Below are 24045 nucleotides of genomic sequence, written 5' to 3'. Positions count from 1 at the left end.
AACAATGGTATCATGCAAATTATGCAACACCAAAAATCTGCAATTTTCTTGATGGTCTGGGGCGACCCGCATTACCACCTGGGTCCAAAACTGAGGTTTATTTTTCGCCAAAGGAGTAGCATCAATCCCCCTCAAAGGGATAGGCGTCCGCAGAGGTGTCATCGGAAATCCACAACGTTTAGCAAAATCCAAGTCCATTAGATTCAGGGCTGCTCCCAAATCCACAAAAGCCTTGGCGGAAAATGTGGACAGGGAACAGATCAGAGTAATTGCCAGAAGAAACGTAGGTTGAACACCACCCACAGAAAACGTGTGTGCAAAACGTTTCTCTCGTTTAGGACAGACAGAAATAATATGCGAGGCATCTCCACAAAAAAAACACAGCTTATTACGCCTTCTGAACTCCTGACGTTGCTCCCTGGACAAAACTCTATCACATTGCATAGGTTCAGACACTTGTTCAACAGGTGGCAACACCTCTTGTGCACTCCTGCGTTCACGTAAATGCCGATCAACCTGAATGAATAATGACATAGAATCGTCAAGACCAGAGGGAACAGGAAATCCCACCATAGTATCTTTTACGGCTTCTGACAAACCCTTCCGAAAGAGAGCTGCCAAGGCATTATCATTCCAGGTAGTAAGGACCGCCCACTTTCGGAATTTTTGACAGTACAATTCTGCAGAATCTCGACCCTGGCACAATGCCAACAGGGTCTTTTCAGCCTGATCAATAGCATTAGGTTCGTCATACAACAACCCCAAAGGCTTGAAAAAAATGCGTTCACATTAGTCAGAATAGGATCATCTGGTTTCAAAGAAAACGCCCAATCCTGGGATCGCCACGCAGCAAAGAGATGACAATTTTAACCTGCTGCGCAGAGCTCCCTGACGAGTTAGGCTTCAAGGCAAAAAATAATTCACAATTATTTTTGAAATTCAAAAATTTAGACTGATCCCCAAAAAACACATCAGGAGTAGGGATCTTTGGTTCAGCAGCATGTGAATGAGCAAGGTAGGCGGAAATTCCCCGCACTTCCGCAGCGAGTTGCTCCACACGATCCGACAATTGCTTTATCTCCACTGAGAGAAAAAAACATTCCCCTTACGGCCTCAGAGATATAGAGGAAAAAATATACACACTTTTTTTTTCTTTTACAATTCTTTCCTGCTATTGAGTACCCTACGATCTGTGGTATGGTGGGTGATTCTGTTATGAATGAGTCACCGTAGGAGGCAAAAACAGAAATACTAGCTAAGTCCAGAAAACCAGAGAAGTTGGCAGCTATCGGATTGCAGACCCCTGAACCTAACAACAACAACTAGCAGTAGCCGTGGGGGGTTCCTACGGTGCCCTAGACCCCTCGATCACAGCAGGAGAACTACATAGCCTAAAGACAGAAAGGGAAATCTAAACTGCCCCAGAGCAGACCCCAAAGCAATAGGCAGCCCCCAACATATAATGACGGTGAAGCAAGATGAAAAAACACTCACACAGATAAAGATAGGCTGAGCAAATGATGGGGCCCAAGCTAACTAAATAGGACAGAATAGAAAAGCTGCTGTCTGCAATCCGCCAAAACCCTCTCAAAAACAAGAGCCAACAGACTGATAGGGAAAAAGGCCCTGAAGATGCTAGGCTTCAAAAAGACTATATCAGTACTCAGGTATTATCTGAAGACAGAGCAAAAAGGAAATCAGCTCACACAGCAGGGAAAGGCAGAAATCCAGAAAAACAAGGCAAAACAAAACCAAAACACAAATGCAAAAAAAAGAGCAGAAAACTTAGCTTTTGAGGAGCAGGAATCAGACTGGTCTCCAAGAATCCCTCAGAGTAATCATCCACAAGGCAGAAGGGCGTCGGCTGCCTTATATCCAGTCAGCAATCCCAGTCACCCAGTCATCATCATTCTGCTCAGGTGCTTTGTAATCAGCCTCACTACCTTCCTTCACCAGAAGAGGGAGTTCATCAGACCTCAATGGTGAAGGGGAAAATGAACTCACAACAGACGGCGCTCTAGCTGACATCACAGCAGGGCCAGCTATGGAACGCTCCTGTTGCTATAGTGATGTGTGAAGCTGAAAGAAAAAAACTCCATGCTGAGGCCCATTATATTACAATATGCATTATATTAGCGCCGTACATCTGAATTAACCATTTATACTTGGGAGTCACCCTAAAGGCCTGGTTGGAATCCAAAAATACATACCATAATAAACTATAATTAAAATGCTAGTTTATATGTCTGCAAATTCCCATAGCAGAATTACTGGATATGGGGACAGAAGGATCCCAAATGGCATGATCCAAAAAAAACCACCACATAGTATGACAACACCATGTGCACATGTCCAAGGAGTGTATTGGGTGATAGGAAACGGGTAGTAATCTATAGAATTTTCGATAACACTAGGACGTAATATATAGAGGAATAAGTATTTACGTATCAAAAAAGGAAAAAGTATTTACATGTCAAAAAGAAAAAAGAGGAACGTGATCATATATTAACAGGAGTGGATCTCTGGGGCCGTGGGATGGAAAGACTGGGAGAGCTGGCCCAGCTAACGGATCGGATAAATTAAGATCTATCTTACACCAACATTGGCCAATTTTGAAAATGGACAATATTATTACCAACTTTGTCCCTATAGCATAGAGTTTTTTTCTTTCAGCTTCACACATCACTATAGCAACAGGAGCGTTCCATAGCTGGCCTTGCTGTGATGTCAGCTAGAGCGCCGTCCCACGCCGAGGGCGTGGCTTACAAATGACGCGGCCTCCAGTAAAATCTATATGAACCACAAGAGTGGGGGGACGACGCTAGAGCAGCCATATACCTTGCTAAATCTCCCCTGATGAGTATATAATAATGAAACGCGTCGGGAGACGCAATCCTTAAGGCAGTCACATCTGGCACCTTTTAACATGGTTCAACGGCCAAGTTAGAGGTTATTGGAAAGAATGGATTCTCTCAAGATTGGGTGAGATCTAATAATTTAAGAGCCGCTATAATATGTGATAACGCGGCACTGCTGTTTTGAACTTGTTACGTCACCTGGAACGCTCACAGATTGAGTGAGGTAGCTTGGTTCCTTTAGCATGACTTGTTTGCAACATGCTGCTTGACATGTTGCTTGTACTACTGCCTTAATAACGCTGCACTTTGTTAACAACGTTGGCCTCATACTATTCTTTGAATGCCCGTCTATAACATCACTATCTATAGGAACTGCTTATTTATGTGAATATATGCCCCAGTGGCATACCACCACTGTTCTTTGACTAAAGGGTATTCTCACTTCTTCATTGGCATAAGAATAGATACGGGTAGCTACTAGTTATATCAGGCTGTATGGTAATCAATTAAACACAGTTGAAGGATGCATACAGCATATTGTGGTTTCCCGTGATACACTATAGGTTAACTACCAATTATTAAGAGGCCTATACTCACTGCAGGCAGAAAATACCTGTGAGTATTTTTATTTGTGTGTCTTCATGTTCTTTGTGGTTTTTGTTTTGAGCTCATTCACTAGGTTTTTTGTATTTTAAATTGACCTGGATTAAAAGTTACATTTTATCCATTGCTATTCACATATTAACCTTTTGGTGGATTTACAATCCCGCTAACATTACTCAGAAAGGTGGATAGGAGAGTGCAGTACCTAGAAATGACCACAAGATGGCAGGGGGGAGTAGCTTAGGACTTAATATCAGCTTATGGCTTGAGAAACGCTTAGTCATGGGGGGCGGGGAGACAGGAACCCAGGAGGGGAATTCCCGGTGAGAGAGGGGATAAATAGGACAGGGTAGGGTTCCAGGTGGGCTAGTCCCGGGAGGAGCTCGGTAGAAGACGGTTAACAGAGAAGAGCTCAACCAGGGGACTGACAGCAAAGAGACAGTCAGGGGGATGGCCCTGACCCGATGGACCGCAGGACAGACGAGGCCCCGGGGGTACCGATTGGACGACGACCTCGGGCAGGTGAAGAGCTGGCGGTAGATTGGTCTAGGACAGCCCCAGCGAAAGATCCGCGAGGGACGTTACTTCGACTGGAAGGAAGGTGCAGGTACCCGGGCCTGGAGACGGAGATCTGTAAAGAGACTGCGGTGCGTGGTTGTGGTCGTCAGGGAGACGACGAATAAATCCGGAACTGTTACAACTGAACTCTGCCTCCGCCTCGTCCATGCATCACCTGGTGTCTGTGTCATCCGGACATGGTAAGCAGTGGACCACCCCCCAATCCTGCCCCCTACCATATTTGGCGTAGTCGGCAGGATCGTCGCTGCTAATACGACACCTTCTGCGGCAGGCCTGTGCCAGGAGGACTTCAAACGGACTGTTCCCCTGTGGATTACAAATACCGGTGGATTACAAGACTGCTCACCTGTGGATTATAGATTGAAGACTTTGTTCCGGATCATCGCTTTTCATCAGAGGATCCGGGGCCGTACCAGAAGCCGTCCATCATGGCTGTGGTACTCCAGCACCAGGGAGAGGCCCGGGCGTTTGCAGTTGTTCTGGACGGACTGGGGCGATCCCCAACTTACCCCTGGGGGGAGCGGGGTATGTCTGGAGACCGCCACCCCCTCATCTTGGACTCGGGAAGATGGGTGGAGAAGTCTGCCATCGTCCCACCCAGGAGTGGGAGTGGCCCGGGTGAGAAGACCGGCTGCGGCTGCTTGGCGCCATTCAACTGCTGTACACCGGACGGGATGCAACGCTGCAGCTGCCGTGGCATCGGACACCCTGGAATGGCGGTGGCGTCAAGAGGTCGAATCTTGCTGGGAGACCTGCTTTCTGGAATCACGGACAGTCCTCAAGACATCGGGCGGAGAGGAGGAGCGACTGCGGGCCCTACGGGAGCCGTCGCTGAAGACATCACCTGGGAGCCTCCCCGCAGGACCCACGAGCCTGGAGGCTAGCACTGCCGGATGGCGGGGTAAAGACCGGAGGCTGCGGGAGGAGTCGCGGGGCGGCCTTTCAGAGGCAGCGGCGCCAGGGAAGGTGAGAGTTCCCCCGGCTCTGCCGGCGGCTCCGCAAGCGGCCCCCGCCACCCGGCCGCACCGCGCGGTCTCCTGCGCTCCTGCAAACCCGGCTGCGGAGGGCTCTGCGGCCTCCGACGGGCTGAGCGATGCCCCTGCTCCCGTCCCCGAGCCACTCCGCCCGGCAGCGCCATGTACGGTGTCACCGGTGCGGAACCAGCCCACAGCCGACGCTGCTGCGTTGCACCTGTCAGCAGTGGCCCATTCCCTGAAGGCGGCCACCACTCCGGCCCCGTCTGTGACTCCGGTTGCAGCCTGCCCTGCGGCCGCATCTGCGTCACCCCTGGAGTCAGCTGCGGCCTGCTTGTCAGACTCTGCGGCCTACCCACCGGGAACCACGGCTGCCCCTGCCCGCCGCCCGGCCCCAGCGGCTGCTGGGCCGCCGACATCTACAGCCGCCTCTGCCCCGCTCTCAACCCCGGCTGTGTCCTGCCCACCGGACTCCGGGGCCTACACCGGAGCCTCCGTCTGGGTCGCGGAGGTCATACGGAAGAAAAAGGCCAGGGAGCAGGATATCTGGAACCTGCTCCATGACAGAGGGGAGGCTGGCATGGCGGCTTCACGATCTATGGGGCGGCTCGTGTATACCAACCTGGAGAAGGGATACAGGTTCATTCGGGACCTCGCAACCGGCTAGAAGGTGTACATCAACGTGACCTCCATCCGTCACGGCCGGGCGTTGCGAGAGGGGGACTTGGTATCGTACTACAAAGAGTACTGTCCCCGCGGCTACTACGCGGTAGCCGTAATTGCTGAACTCGAAGGCCATGAAACCCCGTAAAAAGAACCCCTAGAGACACTCCCTGCATCCCGGGAGCTCCACGGATGTGGGGCCCCTTGCTGCCGGCTATCAGGAGATGGCCCGGACTGTCGGGACTTCGCTGCACCGTTGTGCAGGCCACGAGGACAGTTTTCCGTCCAGGTTACAAAGAATGTTTTAATATTGTTTGATCTTTTTCTCCTGATATAGCGGGGATGCGGGGAAGGGAGTACTAGCGTTAAAGGGAGGGGGAGTATTTGTTTTAAAGATGCTGTGCGGAAAATATTGTGTTGGAGACAATGTTAACGTGTTTGAAAAAAAAGAGAAAAAAAAAAAAAGAGAAAGAGAAAAAGAGGTTACTCCGGTTGAGTAACTCCTATGGTTATTAAAGTAAAAGTAATAGTATGTTAAGAATTGATTTAGTGAGTAGTGTGTATAAAAAAATAAAATGTGTGTAACAGGTTCCGGGTACGAGGTAGATGCGACGCCGACCATGACTCTTTTTAGGTGAAGGACGTAGAGATGAAGAACATCGAACGAGACAGTGGTCCGTCAGTCAGGTCCCTGACACCACGGACACCCCAAAAGGACGGGCGGGCGCCAATGATGACCTGGTAAGCGAAAGGCCTCGGTCATGGCGTTCCAGACAGCTAAAGGTAGCAGAAGGGGATAGTAGTGGGAGGTACACACCGTAGAGTAGTCCGGGTGGACCTTGCCAACCTGAATGAAGTTGTCACGTGGCGTCTGCGCTGGCGAGTAGCAGTAGGCTGCTCGGAGCATGGTGCTCCCAGTTTCGTTCGGCCCCCGTGGGCAGCGGGTTTGGCCCAACGACCGGTCCGACAACAGACTGTGGACAAGCTTCAGAACGACATAGGTAGGGAGTACGATTGTCGGGACGACAATGGACAAAGGGAGGGGGAGTGTGGGGAAGGTGACTTGACGGACAGACGTGACTTGTAGTAGGAGAGGACGGTTTGTGCATTAGAGACGGAGATTGACAGGATAGAAGGGTGACAGCTGGGAAAGGTGGATAGGAGAGTGCAGTACCTAGAAATGACCACAAGATGGCAGGGGGAAGTAGCTTAGGACTTAACATCAGCTTACGGCTTGAGAAACGGTTAGTCATGGGGGGCGGGGAGATAGGAACCCAGGAGGGGAATTCCCGGTGAGAGAGGGGATAAATAGGACAGGGTAGGGTTCCAGGCGGGCTAGTCCCAGGAGGAACTCGGTAGAAGACGGTGAACAGAGAAGAGCTCGACCAGGGGACTGACAGCAAAGAGACAGTCAGGGGAGTGGCCCTGACTCGATGGACCGCAGGACGGACGAGGCCCCGGGGGTACTGATTGGACGATGACCTCGGGCAGGTGAAGCGCTGGTGGTAGATTGGTCTTGGACAGCCCCAGCGAAAGATCCGCGAGGGACGTTACTTTGACTGGAAGGAAGGTGCAGGTACCCGGGCCTGGAGACGGAGAACTGTAAAGAGACTGCGGTGCTGTTAAATATTAATAATTTGATATGTATTTCTTATTACAATTCTGTACTGAACAGTGCCTTCCGCTCACACTGCATGTGTTATTTTTGAAAGTTTAACTCATGGTAAATGTCAACTATATATATATATATATATACCACATGCTTTTATAAATGTATATAATTCATGGCTCACTCTAGGGGTGGCTCGAACGCTCCTTCACCACCATGAGACACACTTGAGGACATCTTTGCTCGAGCCACTACGGACAGCTGGTATGTAACTGAATCACCATGTGACCTCGACAGAAGCTCTTAACAGAGAGACAGAGGCCATTTACCATTCAGAATCCAGAGTTCCAGGAAAAGATGAATACATGTTGCTTTGCTATGAACAAATGGACAATCTCTTCACCTATTTTTATGTTTTTCTGTAATAATCTTTTCTTTGATGGAAGAATCCAAATAAACCACTACATTTTTTTTAACAAATTGTCATATCGCATCTGGTAATAAGTCCTGAATATTATACAAGAATACGTATTTTTTTACAGGTGCGTGGTTGTGGTCGTCAGGGAGACGACGAATAAATCCGGAATTGTTACAACTGAACTCTGCCTCCGCCTCGTCCTTGCATCACCTGGTGTCTGTGTCATCCGGACGTGGTAAGCAGTGGACCACCCCCCAATCCGGCCCCCTGCCACAACTTCAGCCCTCCACCAGTCTGGCCTTTATGCCAGAGTGGCCCATCGGAAGCCTCTCTCCAGTGCCAGACATATGAAAGCCCGCAAAGAGTTTGCTAAAAAAACACATGAAGAACTCTCAGACTATGAGAAATGAGATTCTCTGGTCTGATGAGACGAAGATAGAACTTTTTGGTGATAATTCTAAGTGGTATGTGTGGAGGAAACCAGGCACTGCTCATCACCTGCCCAATACAATCCCAACAGTGAAACATGGCGGTGGTAGCATCATGCTATGGGGACAGGACGACGTTGCAATTGAAGGAAACATGAATGCGGCCAAGTACAGATATATCCTGGTAAAAACCTCTTCCAGAGTGCTCTGGTCCTAAGCACACAGCTAAAATAACAAAGGTGTGGCTTTAGAACAACTCTGTGACCATTCTTGACTGGCCCAGCCAGAGTCCTGAAACTGGCTGTCCACCAACGTTCACCATCCAACCTGACGGAACTGGAGAGGATCTGCAAGGAAGAATGGCAGAGGATAATCAAATACAGGTGTGAAAAACCTGTTGCATCTTTCATGGCTGTACTTGCTCAAAAGGGTGCTTCTACTCAATACTGAGCAAAGTGTCTGAATACTTATGACCATGTGATATTTCAGTTTTTCTTTTTTAATAAATTTACAAAAATTTCCGTATTTCGGGGTTTTTTACCAGTCAAGATGGGGTGCAGAGTGTACATTAATGAGAAAAAAAAATGAACTTTTCTTGAATTTACCAAATGGCTGCAATGAAACGAAGAGTGAAAAATGTAAAGGGGTCTGAATACTTTCTGCACCCACTATATATATATATATATATATATATATATATACACATATATATACACACACACATAGCTCTGCCAAAAATTAAGAGACCACTGCAAAATTTTCCTCCATTTGACTGATTTTTCTCTTTATAGGTATATTTTTTTGAGTAAAATGGAAATTGCTCTTTTATTAAATTGCTTATGAATATCCATCTTCCTCTTGATTACATTCCAGAGGTTTTCAATGGGGTTCTGGTCTGGAGATTAGGCTGGCCATGACAGGAACACACACAGCCCCTCTGAAAAATATGCATATGCACACACACACTTCTCTTCTGCAAAATATGTAAGCCTATACACAGACATACACACCTTGCCCCTCTTCAAAATATATACACACACATACATATACACACACACCGCCTCTCTGCAAAATATGTATATAATACACACACACACTGCCCCTCGGCAAAATATGTATACACTAGCTGAAGAGCCCGGCGTTGCCCGGGCCTAGTAACCAACTGGGGTTAGTTATAACAAATTATAATGATTATATTGCACATAAAAACATTTCATATCATATATTCAACACTACAGATTAGCAACACAAATTAACTAAACGATTACCCAAGTATTGATAGTATTTTATTTTCAACTCATTCAAGAGCCTTTTGATAAACAACATTTTTGGCTTTTCTTTCGGTGCAAAGATGAACAGATTTTTGGCAGTTCCAACTCTTGAACAGGCCATGTAAAGTTGACCATGAGAAAAGAATGGAGATTGCAAATCGATCCCTACTACTTTCAAGGACTGTCCCTGAGCATTGTTAATGGACATTGCAAATAGCAGTTGAACTGGAAACTGGAGGCGTTTAAAATCAAAAGGCAAATCAGATGGAATGAATGGAATTCTTGGAATGAAAATGTTCTCTCCTTTGGCACATCCTGTTTCTGAGCTGTGTATCTAATCCTATATGATACCATCTGCTGAGCTGTGTATCTAATCCTATCCTGTGTGATACCATCTGCTGAGCTGTGTATCTAATCCTATCCTGTGTGATACCATCTGCTGAGCTGTGTATCTAATCCTATCCTTTGTTATACAGTCTGCTGAGATGTGTATCTAACCCTATCCTGTGTGATACTGTCTGCTGAGCCATGTATCTAATCCTATCCTGTGTGTTACTGACTTCTGAGCCGTGTATCTAATCCTATCCCATGTGATACTGTCTGCTGAGCCGGGTATCTAATCCTATCCTATGTGATACTGTGTGCTGAGCCGTGAATCTAATCCTATCCTGTGTGATACAGTCTGCTCAGCCATGTATCTAATCCTATCCTGAGTGGTACCGTCTGCTGAGCCGTGTATCTAATCCTATCCTGTGTGTTACTATCTGCTGAGCCGTGTACCTAATCCTATCCTGTGTGATACTGTCTGCTGAGCCGTGTATCTAATCCTATCCTGTGTGATACAGTCTGCTCAGCCATGTATCTAATCCTATCCTGTGTGATACTGTGTGCTGAGCCGTGAATCTAATCCTATCCTGTGTGATACTGTCTGCTGAGCCATGTACCTAATCCTCTCCTGTATGATACTGTGTGCTGAGCCATGTATCTAATCCTATCCTGTGTGATACTGTCTGCTGAACCATGTATCTAATCCTCTCTTGTATGATACTACCTGCTGAGCTGTGTATCTAATCCTATCGTGTGTTACTGACTGCTCAGCCATGTATCTAATCCTATCCTGTGTGATACTGTCTGCTGAGCCGTGTATCATGTCCTATCCTGTGTGATACTGTCTGCTGAACCATGTATCTAATCCTATCATGTGTGATACAGTCTGCTCAGCCATGTATCTAATCCTATCCTGTGTGACACTGTCTGCTGAGCGGTGTGTCTATTCCTATCCTGTGTGATACTGACTGCTGAGCCGTTTATCTAATCCTATCCTGTGTGATACAGTCTGCTCAGCCATGTATCTAATCCTATCCTGTGTGATACTGTGTGCTCAGCCGTGAATCTAATCCTATCCTGTGTGATACTGTCTGCTGAGCCATGTACCTAATCCTATCCTGTGTGATACTGTCTGCTGAACCATGTATCTAATCCTCTCTTGTGTGATACTACCTGCTGAGCTGTGTATCTAATACTATCCTGTGTGTTACAGTCTTCTGAGCCGTGTATCTAATCCTATCCTGTGTGACACTGTCTGCTGAGCGGTGTGTCTATTCCTATCCTGTGTAATACTGTTTGCTGAGCCATGTATCTAATCCTATCCTGTGTGATAATGTATACTGAGCCGTGTATCTAATCCTATCCTGTGTGATACTGTGTACTGAGCCATGTATCTAATCCTATCCCTGTGTGATACAGTCTTCTGAGCCGTGAATCTAATCCTATCCCATGTGATACTGTCTGCTGAGCCGTGTATCTAATCCTATCCTGTGTGATACAGTCTGCTCAGCCATGTATCTAATCCTACCCTGAGTGGTACCGTCTGCTGAGCCGTGTATCTAATCCTATCCTGTGTGTTACTATCTGCTGAGCTGTGTATCTAATCCTATCCCATGTGATACTGTCTGCTGAGCCGTGTATCTAATCCTATCCCATGTGTTAGTATCTGCTGAGCCGTGTATCTAATCCTATCCTGTGTGATACTGTCTGTTGAGCCGTGTATCTAATCCTATGCTGTGTGATACTGTCTGCTGAGCCATGTATCTAATCCTCTCTTGTGTGATACTACCTGCTGAGCTGTGTATCTAATCCTATCCTGTGTGATACTGTCTGTTGAGCCGTGTATCATATCCTATCCTGTGTGATACTGTCTGCTGAACCATGTATCTAATCCTCTCTTGTGTGATACTACCTGCTGAGCTGTGTATCTAATCCTATCCTGTGTGATACAGTCTTCTGAGCCGTGTATCTAATCCTATCCTGTGTGATACTGACTGCTGAGCCATGTGTCTATTCCTATCCTTTGCAATACTGACTGCTGAGCCGTGTATCTAATCCTATCCTGTGTGATACTGTCTTCTGAGCCGTGTATCTAATCCTATCCTGTGTGATACTGTGTGCTGAGCTGTGTATCTAATCCTATCCTGTGTGACACTGTCTGCTGAGCGGTGTGTCTATTCCTATCCTGTGTGATACAGACTGCTGAGCCGTTTATCTAATCCTATCCTGTGTAATACAGTCTGCTGAATCGTGTATCTAATCCTATCCTGTGTGATACTGTGTACTGAGCCGTCTATCTAATCCTATCCTGTGTGATACTGACTGCTGAGCCGTTTATCTAATCCTATCCTGTGTGATAATGTCCTCTGAGCTGTGTATCTAATCCTCTCCTGTGTGATACTGACTGCTGAGCCGTGTATCTAATCCTATCCTGTGTGATACTGTCTTCTGAGCCGTGTATCTAATCCTATCCTGTGTGATACTGTGTGCTGAGCTGTGAATCTAATCCTATCCTGTGTGACACTGTCTGCTGAGCGGTGTATCTAATCCTATCCTGTGTGATACAGACTGCTGAGCCGTTTATCTAATCCTATCCTGTGTGATAATGTGTACTGAGCCGTGTATCTAATCCTATCCTGTGTGATACTGTGTACTGAGCCGTCTATCTAATCCTAGCCTGTGTGACACTGTCTGCTGAGCGGTGTGTCTATTCCTATCCTGTGCAATACTGACTGCTGAGCCGTGTATCTAATCCTATCCTGTGTGATACTGTCTTCTGAGCCGTGTATCTAATCCTATCCTGTGTGATACTGTGTGCTGAGCCGTGTATCTAATCCTATCCTGTGTGTTACTGACTGCTGAGCCGTGTATCTAATCCTATCCTGTGTGATACAGTCTTCTGAGCCGTGTATCTAATCCTATCCTGTGTGACACTGTCTGCTGAGCGGTGTGTCTATTCCTATCCTGTGCAATACTGACTGCTGAGCCGTGTATCTAATCCTATCCTGTGTGATAATGTGTACTGAGCCGTGTATCTAATCCTATCCTGTGTGATACTGTGTACTGAGCCGTCTATCTAATCCTAGCCTGTGTGACACTGTCTGCTGAGCGGTGTGTCTATTCCTATCCTGTGCAATACTGACTGCTGAGCCGTGTATCTAATCCTATCCTGTGTGATACTGTCTTCTGAGCCGTGTATCTAATCCTATCCTGTGTGATACTGTGTGCTGAGCCGTGTATCTAATCCTATCCTGTGTGTTACTGACTGCTGAGCCGTGTATCTAATCCTATCCTGTGTGATACAGTCTTCTGAGCCGTGTATCTAATCCTATCCTGTGTGACACTGTCTGCTGAGCGGTGTGTCTATTCCTATCCTGTGCAATACTGACTGCTGAGCCGTGTATCTAATCCTATCCTGTGTGATACTGTCTTCTGAGCCGTGTATCTAATCCTATCCTGTGTGATACTGTGTACTGAGCCGTCTATCTAATCCTAGCCTGTGTGATACTGTCTGCTGAGCTGTGTATCTATTCCTATCCTGTGCAATACTGACTGCTGAGCCGTGTATCTAATCCTATCCTGTGTGATACTGTCTTCTGAGCCGTGTATCTAATCCTATCCTGTGTGATACTGACTGCTGAGCTGTGTATCTAATCCTATCCTGTGTGATACTGTCTGCTGAGCCGTGTATCTAATCCTATCCCATGTGTTAGTATCTGCTGAGCCGTGTATCTAATCCTATCCTGTGTGATACTGTCTGCTGAGCCGTGTATCTAATCCTATGCTGTGTGATACTGTCTGCTGAGCCGTGTATCATATCCTATCCTGTGTGATACTGTCTGCTGAACCATGTATCTAATCCTCTCTTGTGTGATACTACCTGCTGAGCTGTGTATCTAATCCTATCCTGTGTGATACAGTCTTCTGAGCCGTGTATCTAATCCTATCCTGTGTGACACTGTCTGCTGAGCGGTGTGTCTATTCCTATCCTGTGCAATACTGACTGCTGAGCCGTGTATCTAATCCTATCCTGTGTGATACTGTCTTCTGAGCCGTGTATCTAATCCTATCCTGTGTGATACTGTGTGCTGAGCCGTGTATCTAATCCTATCCTGTGTGATACTGTCTTCTGAGCCGTGTATCTAATCCTATCCTGTGTGACACTGTCTGCTGAGCGGTGTGTCTATTCCTATCCTGTGTGATACAGACTGCTGAGCCGTTTATCTAATCCTATCCTGTGTGATAATGTGTACTGAGCCGTGTATCTAATCCTATCCTGTGTGATACTGTGTACTGAGCCGTCTATCTAATCCTAGCCTGTGTGACACTGTCTGCTGAGCGGTGTGTCTATTCCTATCCTGTGCAATACTGACTGCTGAGCCGTGTATCTAATCCTATCCTGTGTGATACTGTCTTCTGAGCCGTGTATCTAATCCTATCCTGTGTGATACTGTGTGCTGAGCTGTGTATCTAATCCTATCCTGTGTGATACTGACTGCTGAGCTGTGTATCTAATCCTATCCTGTGTGACACTGTCTGCTGAGCGGTGTGTCTATTCCTATCCTCTGTGATACAGACTGCTGAGCCGTTTATCTAATCCTATCCTGTGTGATAATGTGTACTGAGCCGTGTATCTAATCCTATCCTGTGTGATACTGTGTACTGAGCCGTCTATCTAATCCTAGCCTGTGTGACACTGTCTGCTGAGCGGTGTGTCTATTCCTATCCTGTGCAATACTGACTGCTGAGCCGTGTATCTAATCCTATCCTGTGTGATACTGTCTTCTGAGCCGTGTATCTAATCCTATCCTGTGTGATACTGTGTGCTGAGCTGTGTATCTAATCCTATCCTGTGTAATACTGACTGCTGAGCTGTGTATCTAATCCTATCCTGTGTGACACTGTCTGCTGAGCGGTGTGTCTATTCCTATCCTGTGTGATACAGACTGCTGAGCCGTTTATCTAATCCTATCCTGTGTAATACAGTCTGCTGAATCGTGTATCTAATCCTATCCTGTGTGATACTGTGTGCTCAGCTGTGTACCTAATCGTATTCTGTGTGATACTGTGTGCTGAGCCATTTATCTAATCCTATCCTCTGTGATACTGACTGCTGAGCCATTTATCTAATCCTATCCTGTGTGATACTATCTGCTGAGCAGTGTATCTAATCCTATCCTGTGTGATACTGTCTGCTGAACCGTGTATCTAATCCTATCCTGTGTGATACTGACTGCTGAGCTGTGTATCTAATCCTATCCTGTGTGATACTGTCTGCTGAGCCGTGTATCTAATCCTATCCTGTGTGATACTGTCTGCTGAGCCGTGTATCTAATCCTATCCTGTGTGATACTGTCTGCTGAGCTGTGTATCTAATCCTATCCTGTGTGATACTGTCTGCTGAACCGTGTATCTAATCCTATCCTGTGTGATACTGACTGCTGAGCTGTGTATCTAATCCTATTCTGTGATACTGTCTGCTGACCTGTGTATCTAATCATATCCTTGTGATACTGACTGCTGAATCGTGTATCTAATCCTATCCTGTGTGATACTGTGTGCTCAGCTGTGTACCTAATCGTATTCTGTGTGATACTGTGTGCTGAGCCATTTATCTAATCCTATCCTGTGTGATACTGACTGCTGAGCTGTGTATCTAATCCTATCCTGTGTGATACTGTCTGCTGAGCCGTGTATCTAATCCTATCCTGTGTAATACGGTCTGAGCCGTGTATCTAATCCCATCCTGTGTAATACAGTCTGCTGAGCAGTGTATCTAATCCTATCCTGTGTGATACTGTGTGCTGAGCAGTGTATCTAATCCTATCCTGTGTGATACTGACTGCTGAGCTGTGTATCTAATCCTATATTGTGTGATACTGTCTGCCGAGCTGTGTATCTAGTACTATCCTGTGTGATACTGACTGCTGAGCTGTGTATCTAATCCTATCCTGTGTGATACTGACTGCTGAGCTGTGTATCTAATCCTATCCTGTGTGATACTGTCTGCTGAGCCGTGTATCTAATCCTATCCCATGTGTTAGTATCTGCTGAGCCGTGTATCTAATCCTATCCTGTGTGATACTGTCTGCTGAGCCGTGTATCTAATCCTATGCTGTGTGATACTGTCTGCTGAGCCGTGTATCATATCCTATCGTGTGATACTGTCTGCTGAACCATGTATCTAATCCTCTCTTGTGTGATACTACCTGCTGAGCTGTGTATCTAATCCTATCCTGTGTGATACAGTCTTCTGAGCCGTGTATCTAATCCTATCCTGTGTGACACTGTCTGCTGAGCGGTGTGTCTATTCCTATCCTGTGCAATACTGACTGCTGAGCCGTGTATCATATCCTATCCTGTGTGATACTGTCTTCTGAGCCGTGTATCTAATCCTATCCTGTGTGATACTGTGTGCTGAGCCGTGTATCTAATCCTATCCTGTGTGATACTGTCTTCTGAGCCGTGTATCTAATCCTATCCTGTGTGACACTGTCTGCTGAGCGGTGTGTCTATTCCTATCCTGTGTGATACAGACTGCTGAGCCGTTTATCTAATCCTATCCTGTGTAATACAGTCTGCTGAATCGTGTATCTAGTCCTATCCTGTGTGATACTGTGTACTGAGCCGTCTATCTAATCCTAGCCTGTGTGACACTGTCTGCTGAGCTGTGTATCTATTCCTATCCTGTGCAATACTGACTGCTGAGCCGTGTATCTAATCCTATCCTGTGTGATACTGTCTTCTGAGCCGTGTATCTAATCCTATCCTGTGTGATACTGTGTGCTGAGCTGTGTATCTAATCCTATCCTGTGTGATACTGACTGCTGAGCTGTGTATCTAATCCTATCCTGTGTGACACTGTCTGCTGAGCCGTGTATCTAATCCTATCCTGTGTAATACAGTCTGCTGAATCGTGTATCTAATCCTATCCTGTGTGATACTGTGTACTGAGCCGTCTATCTAATCCTAGCCTGTGTGACACTGTCTGCTGAGCTGTGTATCTATTCCTATCCTGTGCAATACTGACTGCTGAGCCATGTATCTAATCCTATCCTGTGTGATACTGCCTTCTGAGCCGTGTATCTAATCCTATCCTGTGTGATACTGTGTGCTGAGCTGTGTATCTAATCCTATCCTGTGTGATACTGACTGCTGAGCTGTGTATCTAATCCTATCCTGTGTGACACTGTCTGCTGAGCGGTGTGTCTATTCCTATCCTGTGTGATACAGACTGCTGAGCCGTTTATCTAATCCTATCCTGTGTAATACAGTCTGCTGAATCGTGTATCTAATCCTATCCTGTGTGATACTGTGTGCTCAGCTGTGTACCTAATCGTATTCTGTGTGATACTGTGTGCTGAGCCATTTATCTAATCCTATCCTCTGTGATACTGACTGCTGAGCCATTTATCTAATCCTATCCTGTGTGATACTATCTGCTGAGCAGTGTATCTAATCCTAACCTGTGTGATACTGTCTGCTGAACCGTGTATCTAATCCTATCCTGTGTGATACTGACTGCTGAGCTGTGTATCTAATCCTATCCTGTGTGATACTGTCTGCTGAGCCGTGTATCTAATCCTATCCTGTGTGATACTGTCTGCTGAGCTGTGTATCTAATCCTATCCTGTGTGATACTGTCTGCTGAACCGTGTATCTAATCCTATCCTGTGTGATACTGACTGCTGAGCTGTGTATCTAATCCTATTCTGTGATACTGTCTGCTGACCTGTATATCTAATCCTATCCTTGTGATACTGACTGCTGAATCGTGTATCTAATCCTATCCTGTGTGATACTGTGTGCTCAGCTGTGTACCTAATCGTATTCTGTGTGATACTGTGTGCTGAGCCATTTATCTAATCCTATCCTGTGTGATACTGACTGCTGAGCTGTGTATCTAATCCTATCCTGTGTGATACTGTCTGCTGAGCCATGTATCTAATCCTATCCTGTGTGATACTGACTGCTGAGCTGTGTATCTAATCCTATCCTGTGTGATACTGTCTGCTGAGCCGTGTATCTAATCCTATCCTGTGTGATACTGTCTGCTGAGCTGTGTATCTAATCCTATCCTGTGTGATACTGTCTGCTGAACCGTGTATCTAATCCTATCCTGTGTGATACTGACTGCTGAGCTGTGTATCTAATCCTATTCTGTGATACTGTCTGCTGACCTGTGTATCTAATCCTATCCTTGTGATACTGACTGCTGAATCGTGTATCTAATCCTATCCTGTGTGATACTGTGTGCTCAGCTGTGTACCTAATCGTATTCTGTGTGATACTGTCTGCTGAGCCGTGTATCTAATCCTATCCTGTGTAATACGGTCTGAGCCGTGTATCTAATCCCATCCTGTGTAATACAGTCTGCTGAGCAGTGTATCTAATCCTATCCTGTGTGATACTGTGTGCTGAGCAGTGTATCTAATCCTATCCTGTGTGATACTGACTGCTGAGCGGTGTGTCTATTCCTATCCTGTGTGATACAGACTGCTGAGCTGTGTATCTAATCCTATATTGTGTGATACTGTCTGCTGAGCTGTGTATCTAGTACTATCCTGTGTGATACTGACTGCTGAGCCATGTATCTAATCGTATTCTGTGTGATACAGAATGCTGAGCTGTGTATCTAATCCTATCCTGTGTGATACTGACTGCTGAGCTGTGTATCTAATCCTATCCTGTGTAATACAGTCTGCTGAGCCGTGTATCTAATCCTATCCTGTGTGATACTGTGTGCTGAGCCATGTATCTAATCCTATCCTGTGTGACACTGCTGAGCGGTGTGTCTATTCCTATCCTGTGTGATACAGACTGCTGAGCCGTGTATCTAATCCTATCCTGTGTGATACTGGGCTCCCCCTGCAGTCTGTGTCAGAGGGTGGTCTGTGTTGGCAAGGTAATAAATTGTGTTATTTTTAGCTTTACAGAAGGACGATAACACCATAGAAATGATAAGAATAATAGGCCTCAGTTACCACAACTGTCTACAAGGTAAACTTTTGTTCATAGCAACCAATCACCGCTCAGCTTTCATCTTTTAAAGAGCTCTGGTGAAATGAAAGATGTTTAGTGATTGGTTGCTATGTGGAGTGGGCGTGGCTTGATACATACACATACATACACTCAGTTTTGTATATATAGAATAGATATATATATTGTGCAGAGGGGCATTGTGTGTCTGTGTGTGTATATATACATATTTTGCAGAGGGGCTGTGTGTGTGTATATATTTATTTTGCAGAGGGGCAGTGTGTTTGTGTATATACATATTGTGCAGAGGGGCAGTGTGTTTGTGTATATACATATTGTGCAGAGGGGCAGTGTTGTGTGTGTGTTCTTGTATATTTTTGCAGAGGTGTGTGTGTGTATATATTATGGTTAAATTGTCATGTTGGCACTTTGCGATAAATAAGTGGGTTTTGGGTTGCCAATTTGGCATACATGCTGCGGCCCCAACTGTCAATCATCAACCGACTGGCCCACCTTACTGCCGGAAGCCACGAGGCAGTAGAGTGGTGCACTTGGGCAACACCCCAACAGTGTCAAGAACAGCACTTTAACAATAGTTACATTTAGCTGTAAATCATGTAATATTTACAAAATAGTACACATGTGTACACACAGATACATATATCATAGCTAACTGCATAAATCTCTCACCTTGAAGTACATTGAATAAACTGAAGGAAGGTGTTGGAACGCTTGAAGACTTTCTCAGGGCACCTCTTTCATCTGCTATGTCTGGAATGCCTCCTTTCCTGCTTTTATTCTGGGCCTTAATCAGTTCATTTGTCCAGTCTGCAGATTGGCTTAATTTCCTTTTTAGACCACTGTCCCTGTACTTTTTAATCCATCCATCACCTTTAGGAAAGAATTGTTGCCTGCAAGAACTATTCCAAGAAGTTTGTTCTCGGTTCTCATCTTGTGACTGGCCACCTTCACTTTTGTTCCTGGTGGTAGAGACACTCTCCTCAACACCTGGTGGCATTGCTATTATTGAGGTGTCATTTGTGTTAAAGAGTAAATCAATGTTCTCTCCTTTTCCACATGAGTTACTCCTCTGTCCATCCACAGTGGTAGTAGAATCCTTTGTGCACTTGAAAGACAAAGCCGCAGTTTCACATTGGGAAGAAGAGCCATTACTGCCACTTGTTATTATCTCAGACATCTGGTGACTTTCTTCAGTGATACTTCTCTTTCGTTGTACTTGTACTCCCCCATTACTACCTGTAGCATCTTCCTTCTCAGATGTTTGAACTTGAGGAAAGATTTTTTCTTTAGTAGATGTCAGCTGATCGCCTGCGTCCCAGAATAATGTGTGAGAACTTGACAAGGGACCATGAAGAACCGATGACATATGATCTGTTTCCTGAGATTCCTCTTGAGAGAACTGCATTTTGATTGCCATCTGGATATCAAAGAGCAAATCATCTTGTTCTGTGGCTGAGTGGTAGCTGTATATATCTGTGTCAGACCCTGAACTGGTCTTTAGTCCTTCCTGGATCCCATTGCTGGCAGCTGCTACCAGGGATTTGTTGACATGGAAGTGATCAGCATCAGTATCAGAGAGGCCTCCTTCATCTGCTGAGATGCTTAAATCTGGAGTTTTAGTAGTAACTGAGTGGGTGCTGTCCAGTTCCTCTGTGTGAGGGGGCTGCTCATCCAAGGCATCATCACTGGATCCACATGTGCCATCCTTAGGTCTGGACAGAGTCTTTCTGATTCTTAAATTGGAAAACACAGATGATCTAGATTCAGATTTGCTTTTTTTCTTGCTGTGCAGTTCATTGCATTTCCCATGGCCTTTTCTGCCTCCTCTCTTGACATTCTCTCCATCCTCAGGCCTAGATTCCGCTCTGTCACCATGAGCTCTCTTATGCTTGCCATCCTGATTCCCCATTTCTCACGCCCTGATCTTTCCTAACAAATGAAACATTCCCTTCTTGCAGGAAGGATGCTAAATGGAAACGAGCGGAGAGCAAGGGATGCTTTGTCTGCAGTATATTCGCTGCCTGCTGCCTTTGTGCAGAATGAGCTGCTCTGCAGAGACATGCTCAGTGCACAGCTGCACATTGCTGACAACTCCCACCCAAAGCTGCTCCCTGGGGTGGTAAACAATCGTGACGTCAGCAGTGGATGATTATTGTACACCAGTCCGTATCGTTCGAAACACAGCACTTAATACTCTGAAGTGGATTATTGTCACTTAGTGGATCTGCATGTCCCCAAAATATCCAGTATTGTGTCACACAATCTCCAATGGTCAATACAGAGGTTTAGGGAAAGGGTACACCTGCCTAGAGTATATGACCACAGTCTGGTCTAGGATCTGCAAAACCTTGGACGATAGCCGCATTAGATTTGACAATGTTTTAATGTCACTGCTCTTTCTTTCTGGTTGCATATACTATATGTGAGGTGAACATGTGGATCCTGGATGGTGCCCGTGACAGATGATCATACTTGGCATGCTAAGGTAGCACTGCATAGGGCAATAAAGAAACAGCAAGAGTGAAGGGGGTCGCCAGGGAAAGCAATGAGAAGCACTAAGGACGAGAAACTACTATGAGATTCCTGAGAGGAGAGTCTGTAAGGAGAGGAGAGAGACTGCTGAGAGCCTTAAAGAGATTGTCTGGTCACCACAAATTGATGACCTATCAATTCGATATCAATATCGTCATCAATATCGGACCTGTGGGAGTCATTCCCATTGATCAGCAGTTATTTGCATCAGCGCATGCAGGGCCGGACTGGCCATCTGGCAATTTTGGCATACGCCAGAAGGGCCTGCCTGGTCATGGGCAGCCTTGTCTGCTACATTGCTACAGAATCGATGTTCTCAAGACACCCATACTGTTAAGAGTTGTGATGGAGCACAAATTTACTCACCCCAGCAGGCCACAGGTATCATTAGAAATATTGGTCTTGTAGAAAATCTTCCTTTCATCCAGGGTAATATTAGTAATATATTCCATTTGGTTCATGGGGACGGGGACTACATGGGCCTGTGTGATTTCAAATGCCAGGACTGAATTTCAGCCCAAGTCCGTACCTGAGCGCATGCTAGATCTAAACATTTTGAAAAAGCAGCAAAGTGCAGTTCCATTCAATTTGTCATGGTTGCTGCCAGGTACTGCAGAACAGCTTCTGTTCTTTTAAAATAGGAGCTGTTCGGCAGTACCTGGCAGCGGCCGCTATACAATGACTGGAGCAGCACTTTGCTGTTCTGTTCAATATGTTAACATTTGAAATCTGCTGGAACAAACAACAAGTGATAGATGGGGGATCTGGGTATCCGACCTCCACCAATCCAATATTGATAATCTATCTTATGGCTTGGTCATTTATTTGTTGAGATCAAACAAATTATTTAACCCCTTGACACCCAAGCCTGTTTTCACCTTCCTGACCAGGCAATATTTATGTGGTAATAACACTCCACATATCTCAGTGATCCTAAGATTGCTTTTTTTAATGACACATTGTACTTTTTGGAAGTGGTAAACTTAGGTCGTTATGATTTGTGCTTATTTATTAAAATATCAAAAAGTTGACAAAAATTTGGAAAAATGTGAAAATTTTAGAACTTTGATTTTTTTTGCCCCTAAAATAGTCATACGATACAAAATAGTTAATGAATAATGTCTACTATACATCAGCTTCATTTTGAAAAGACTTTTCTTATTAGGATATTAAAAGGGTTACAAATTTTTAATACATTTACAAAATCTTTAGTTTTAGGGGCCACATCACTTTAAAAGTGACTTTAAGGGGTTTATATGCCAGAAAAATCAGAAACAAGACCCGATTTCCAAATCTGCACCCTTCAAACTATTTATAACTGTGTTCAAAAACCCTTCTGGGGCAAAATTTACTGCAAATGAAGAAGAACATGAAAAATTACATTCTTTTTTACTAAAATGTTGCTTTATCTTTACTTTTTTCATTTTCACACGGAAAAAATGAGAAAATGGACCCCACAATTTATTGTTCAATTTCTCTTGAGTATGTTGATACCCCATATATAGACTACTGTTTAGGTACACGGCAGGGCTTGGAAGGGAAGAACGCAATTTGACTATTGCAGCGCAATTTTCAGTGGAATATAAATTGCAGTTGCCATGTCTCATTTACAGAGCCCTTGAGGTTCCAAAACAGCAGAAACCACCCACATGTGACACCAATTTGTAAGCTACACCACTTGAGGAATTTTTCTAGGGGAGGGATTGAGCATCTTGAACCCACAGGTGCTTCACAGAGATTTATAATATTGGTATGTGAAAATGAAATATTAATGTTTTTCCATGAAAATGTTGATTTTTGACAGAAATTTCTCATTTTCACAAGATTAAAAGGATAATATGGACCACACAATTTACTGTGCAATTTCTCCTGAGTACAGGATTTCCCCATATGTGATTGAAAACTACTGTTTGGCCATATGGACAGATTTCTACATCAGGGCAAGATTAACGAAAATTACCTCTACAGAGTGGGAGAAATAGAACTAAGCAACAGCACGTGTGAAAAAAACCTTGGGTATACTAATAGATTACAGATGGCACACGAGTCAATAGTGTGATGCAGCCAGAAAAAAGGCAAACATAGTTCTGGGATGTATTAAGAGAAGCCTCATCTGCAATACTGTGTCCAGTTTTGGGCACCACATTTTAAAAAAATACATCTAAAAACTAGATTCAGAGAAGAACTACCAGAGTGTTGAGGTGACTGCAAAGTATGTCCTACAAGGAAGGGTTAAAAGATCTGGGTATGTTTAGCTTGCAAAAAAACAAGACAATGAGGAGACTTAATAGCTGTCTACAAATATCTGAAGGGATGTGTCACAATCCCACCAGGGGGTCAGTCAGCTGACGGCATGACACACGCAACAGGATGGAAATGGGGAGAGGAAAGCCCTACTGATAGGGAAATGAGGGCTGGTCACCTCCTGATCAAACCTGAGCCTGACCCTGCACTCCCCTAACGCCATAAGTGGGTCCTTCCTTCCCACCGCCATCAGTAACCTCGTCCCTTGCTGTCACCTAGCACTGCCCTGGCTAGTGCCCTGGCCTGCAAGGGCGCCAGTATCACCACTGATGGATCAATACAGGACAGTGACAAGCACAAAACAGACAAGGTAAAAACACAAAACTTAGCTTTACAACTTTCTCTGCTGCAAAGCACCGCACAGCAGAAGAAAGGCACCAGGATCATGAACTCACAAAACCAGCAGAGGCACCACTGAAACCAGAGCGCTCCTTACTCCAGGCTTGGTCAATATAGAATGCTCTATCACCGACAGTCAG

At 45.3% G+C, this 24045-nt stretch overlaps 1 protein-coding gene across 3 annotated transcripts in view; it reads right to left on the bottom strand.

The window, feature by feature from the left end:
* The window catches only part of FMN2 (formin 2), a 631532-nt gene extending 610697 nt beyond the window's left edge, over positions 1 to 20835 (bottom strand). For all 3 annotated transcript variants that reach the window (XR_012226894.1, XM_073560097.1, XM_073560098.1), the window contains exon 1: positions 19400 to 20835. Coding sequence is in view for 2 of the 3 variants with exons in the window: in XM_073560097.1 (XP_073416198.1) it covers positions 19400 to 20639 (1240 nt within the window). In the remaining variant the exon portion in view is untranslated. The remainder of the gene's footprint in view (positions 1 to 19399) is intronic.
* Between the last annotated feature and the right edge of the window lie 3210 nt (positions 20836 to 24045).

Source organism: Dendrobates tinctorius, unplaced genomic scaffold (genome assembly GCF_039654945.1).
Source record: "Dendrobates tinctorius isolate UK_male_01 unplaced genomic scaffold, ASM3965494v1 ptg000293l, whole genome shotgun sequence".
Taxonomy (NCBI): domain Eukaryota; kingdom Metazoa; phylum Chordata; class Amphibia; order Anura; family Dendrobatidae; genus Dendrobates; species Dendrobates tinctorius.
The sequence above is the reverse complement of the archived record's forward strand: the minus strand, read 5'-3'. Positions and strand labels throughout refer to the sequence as shown.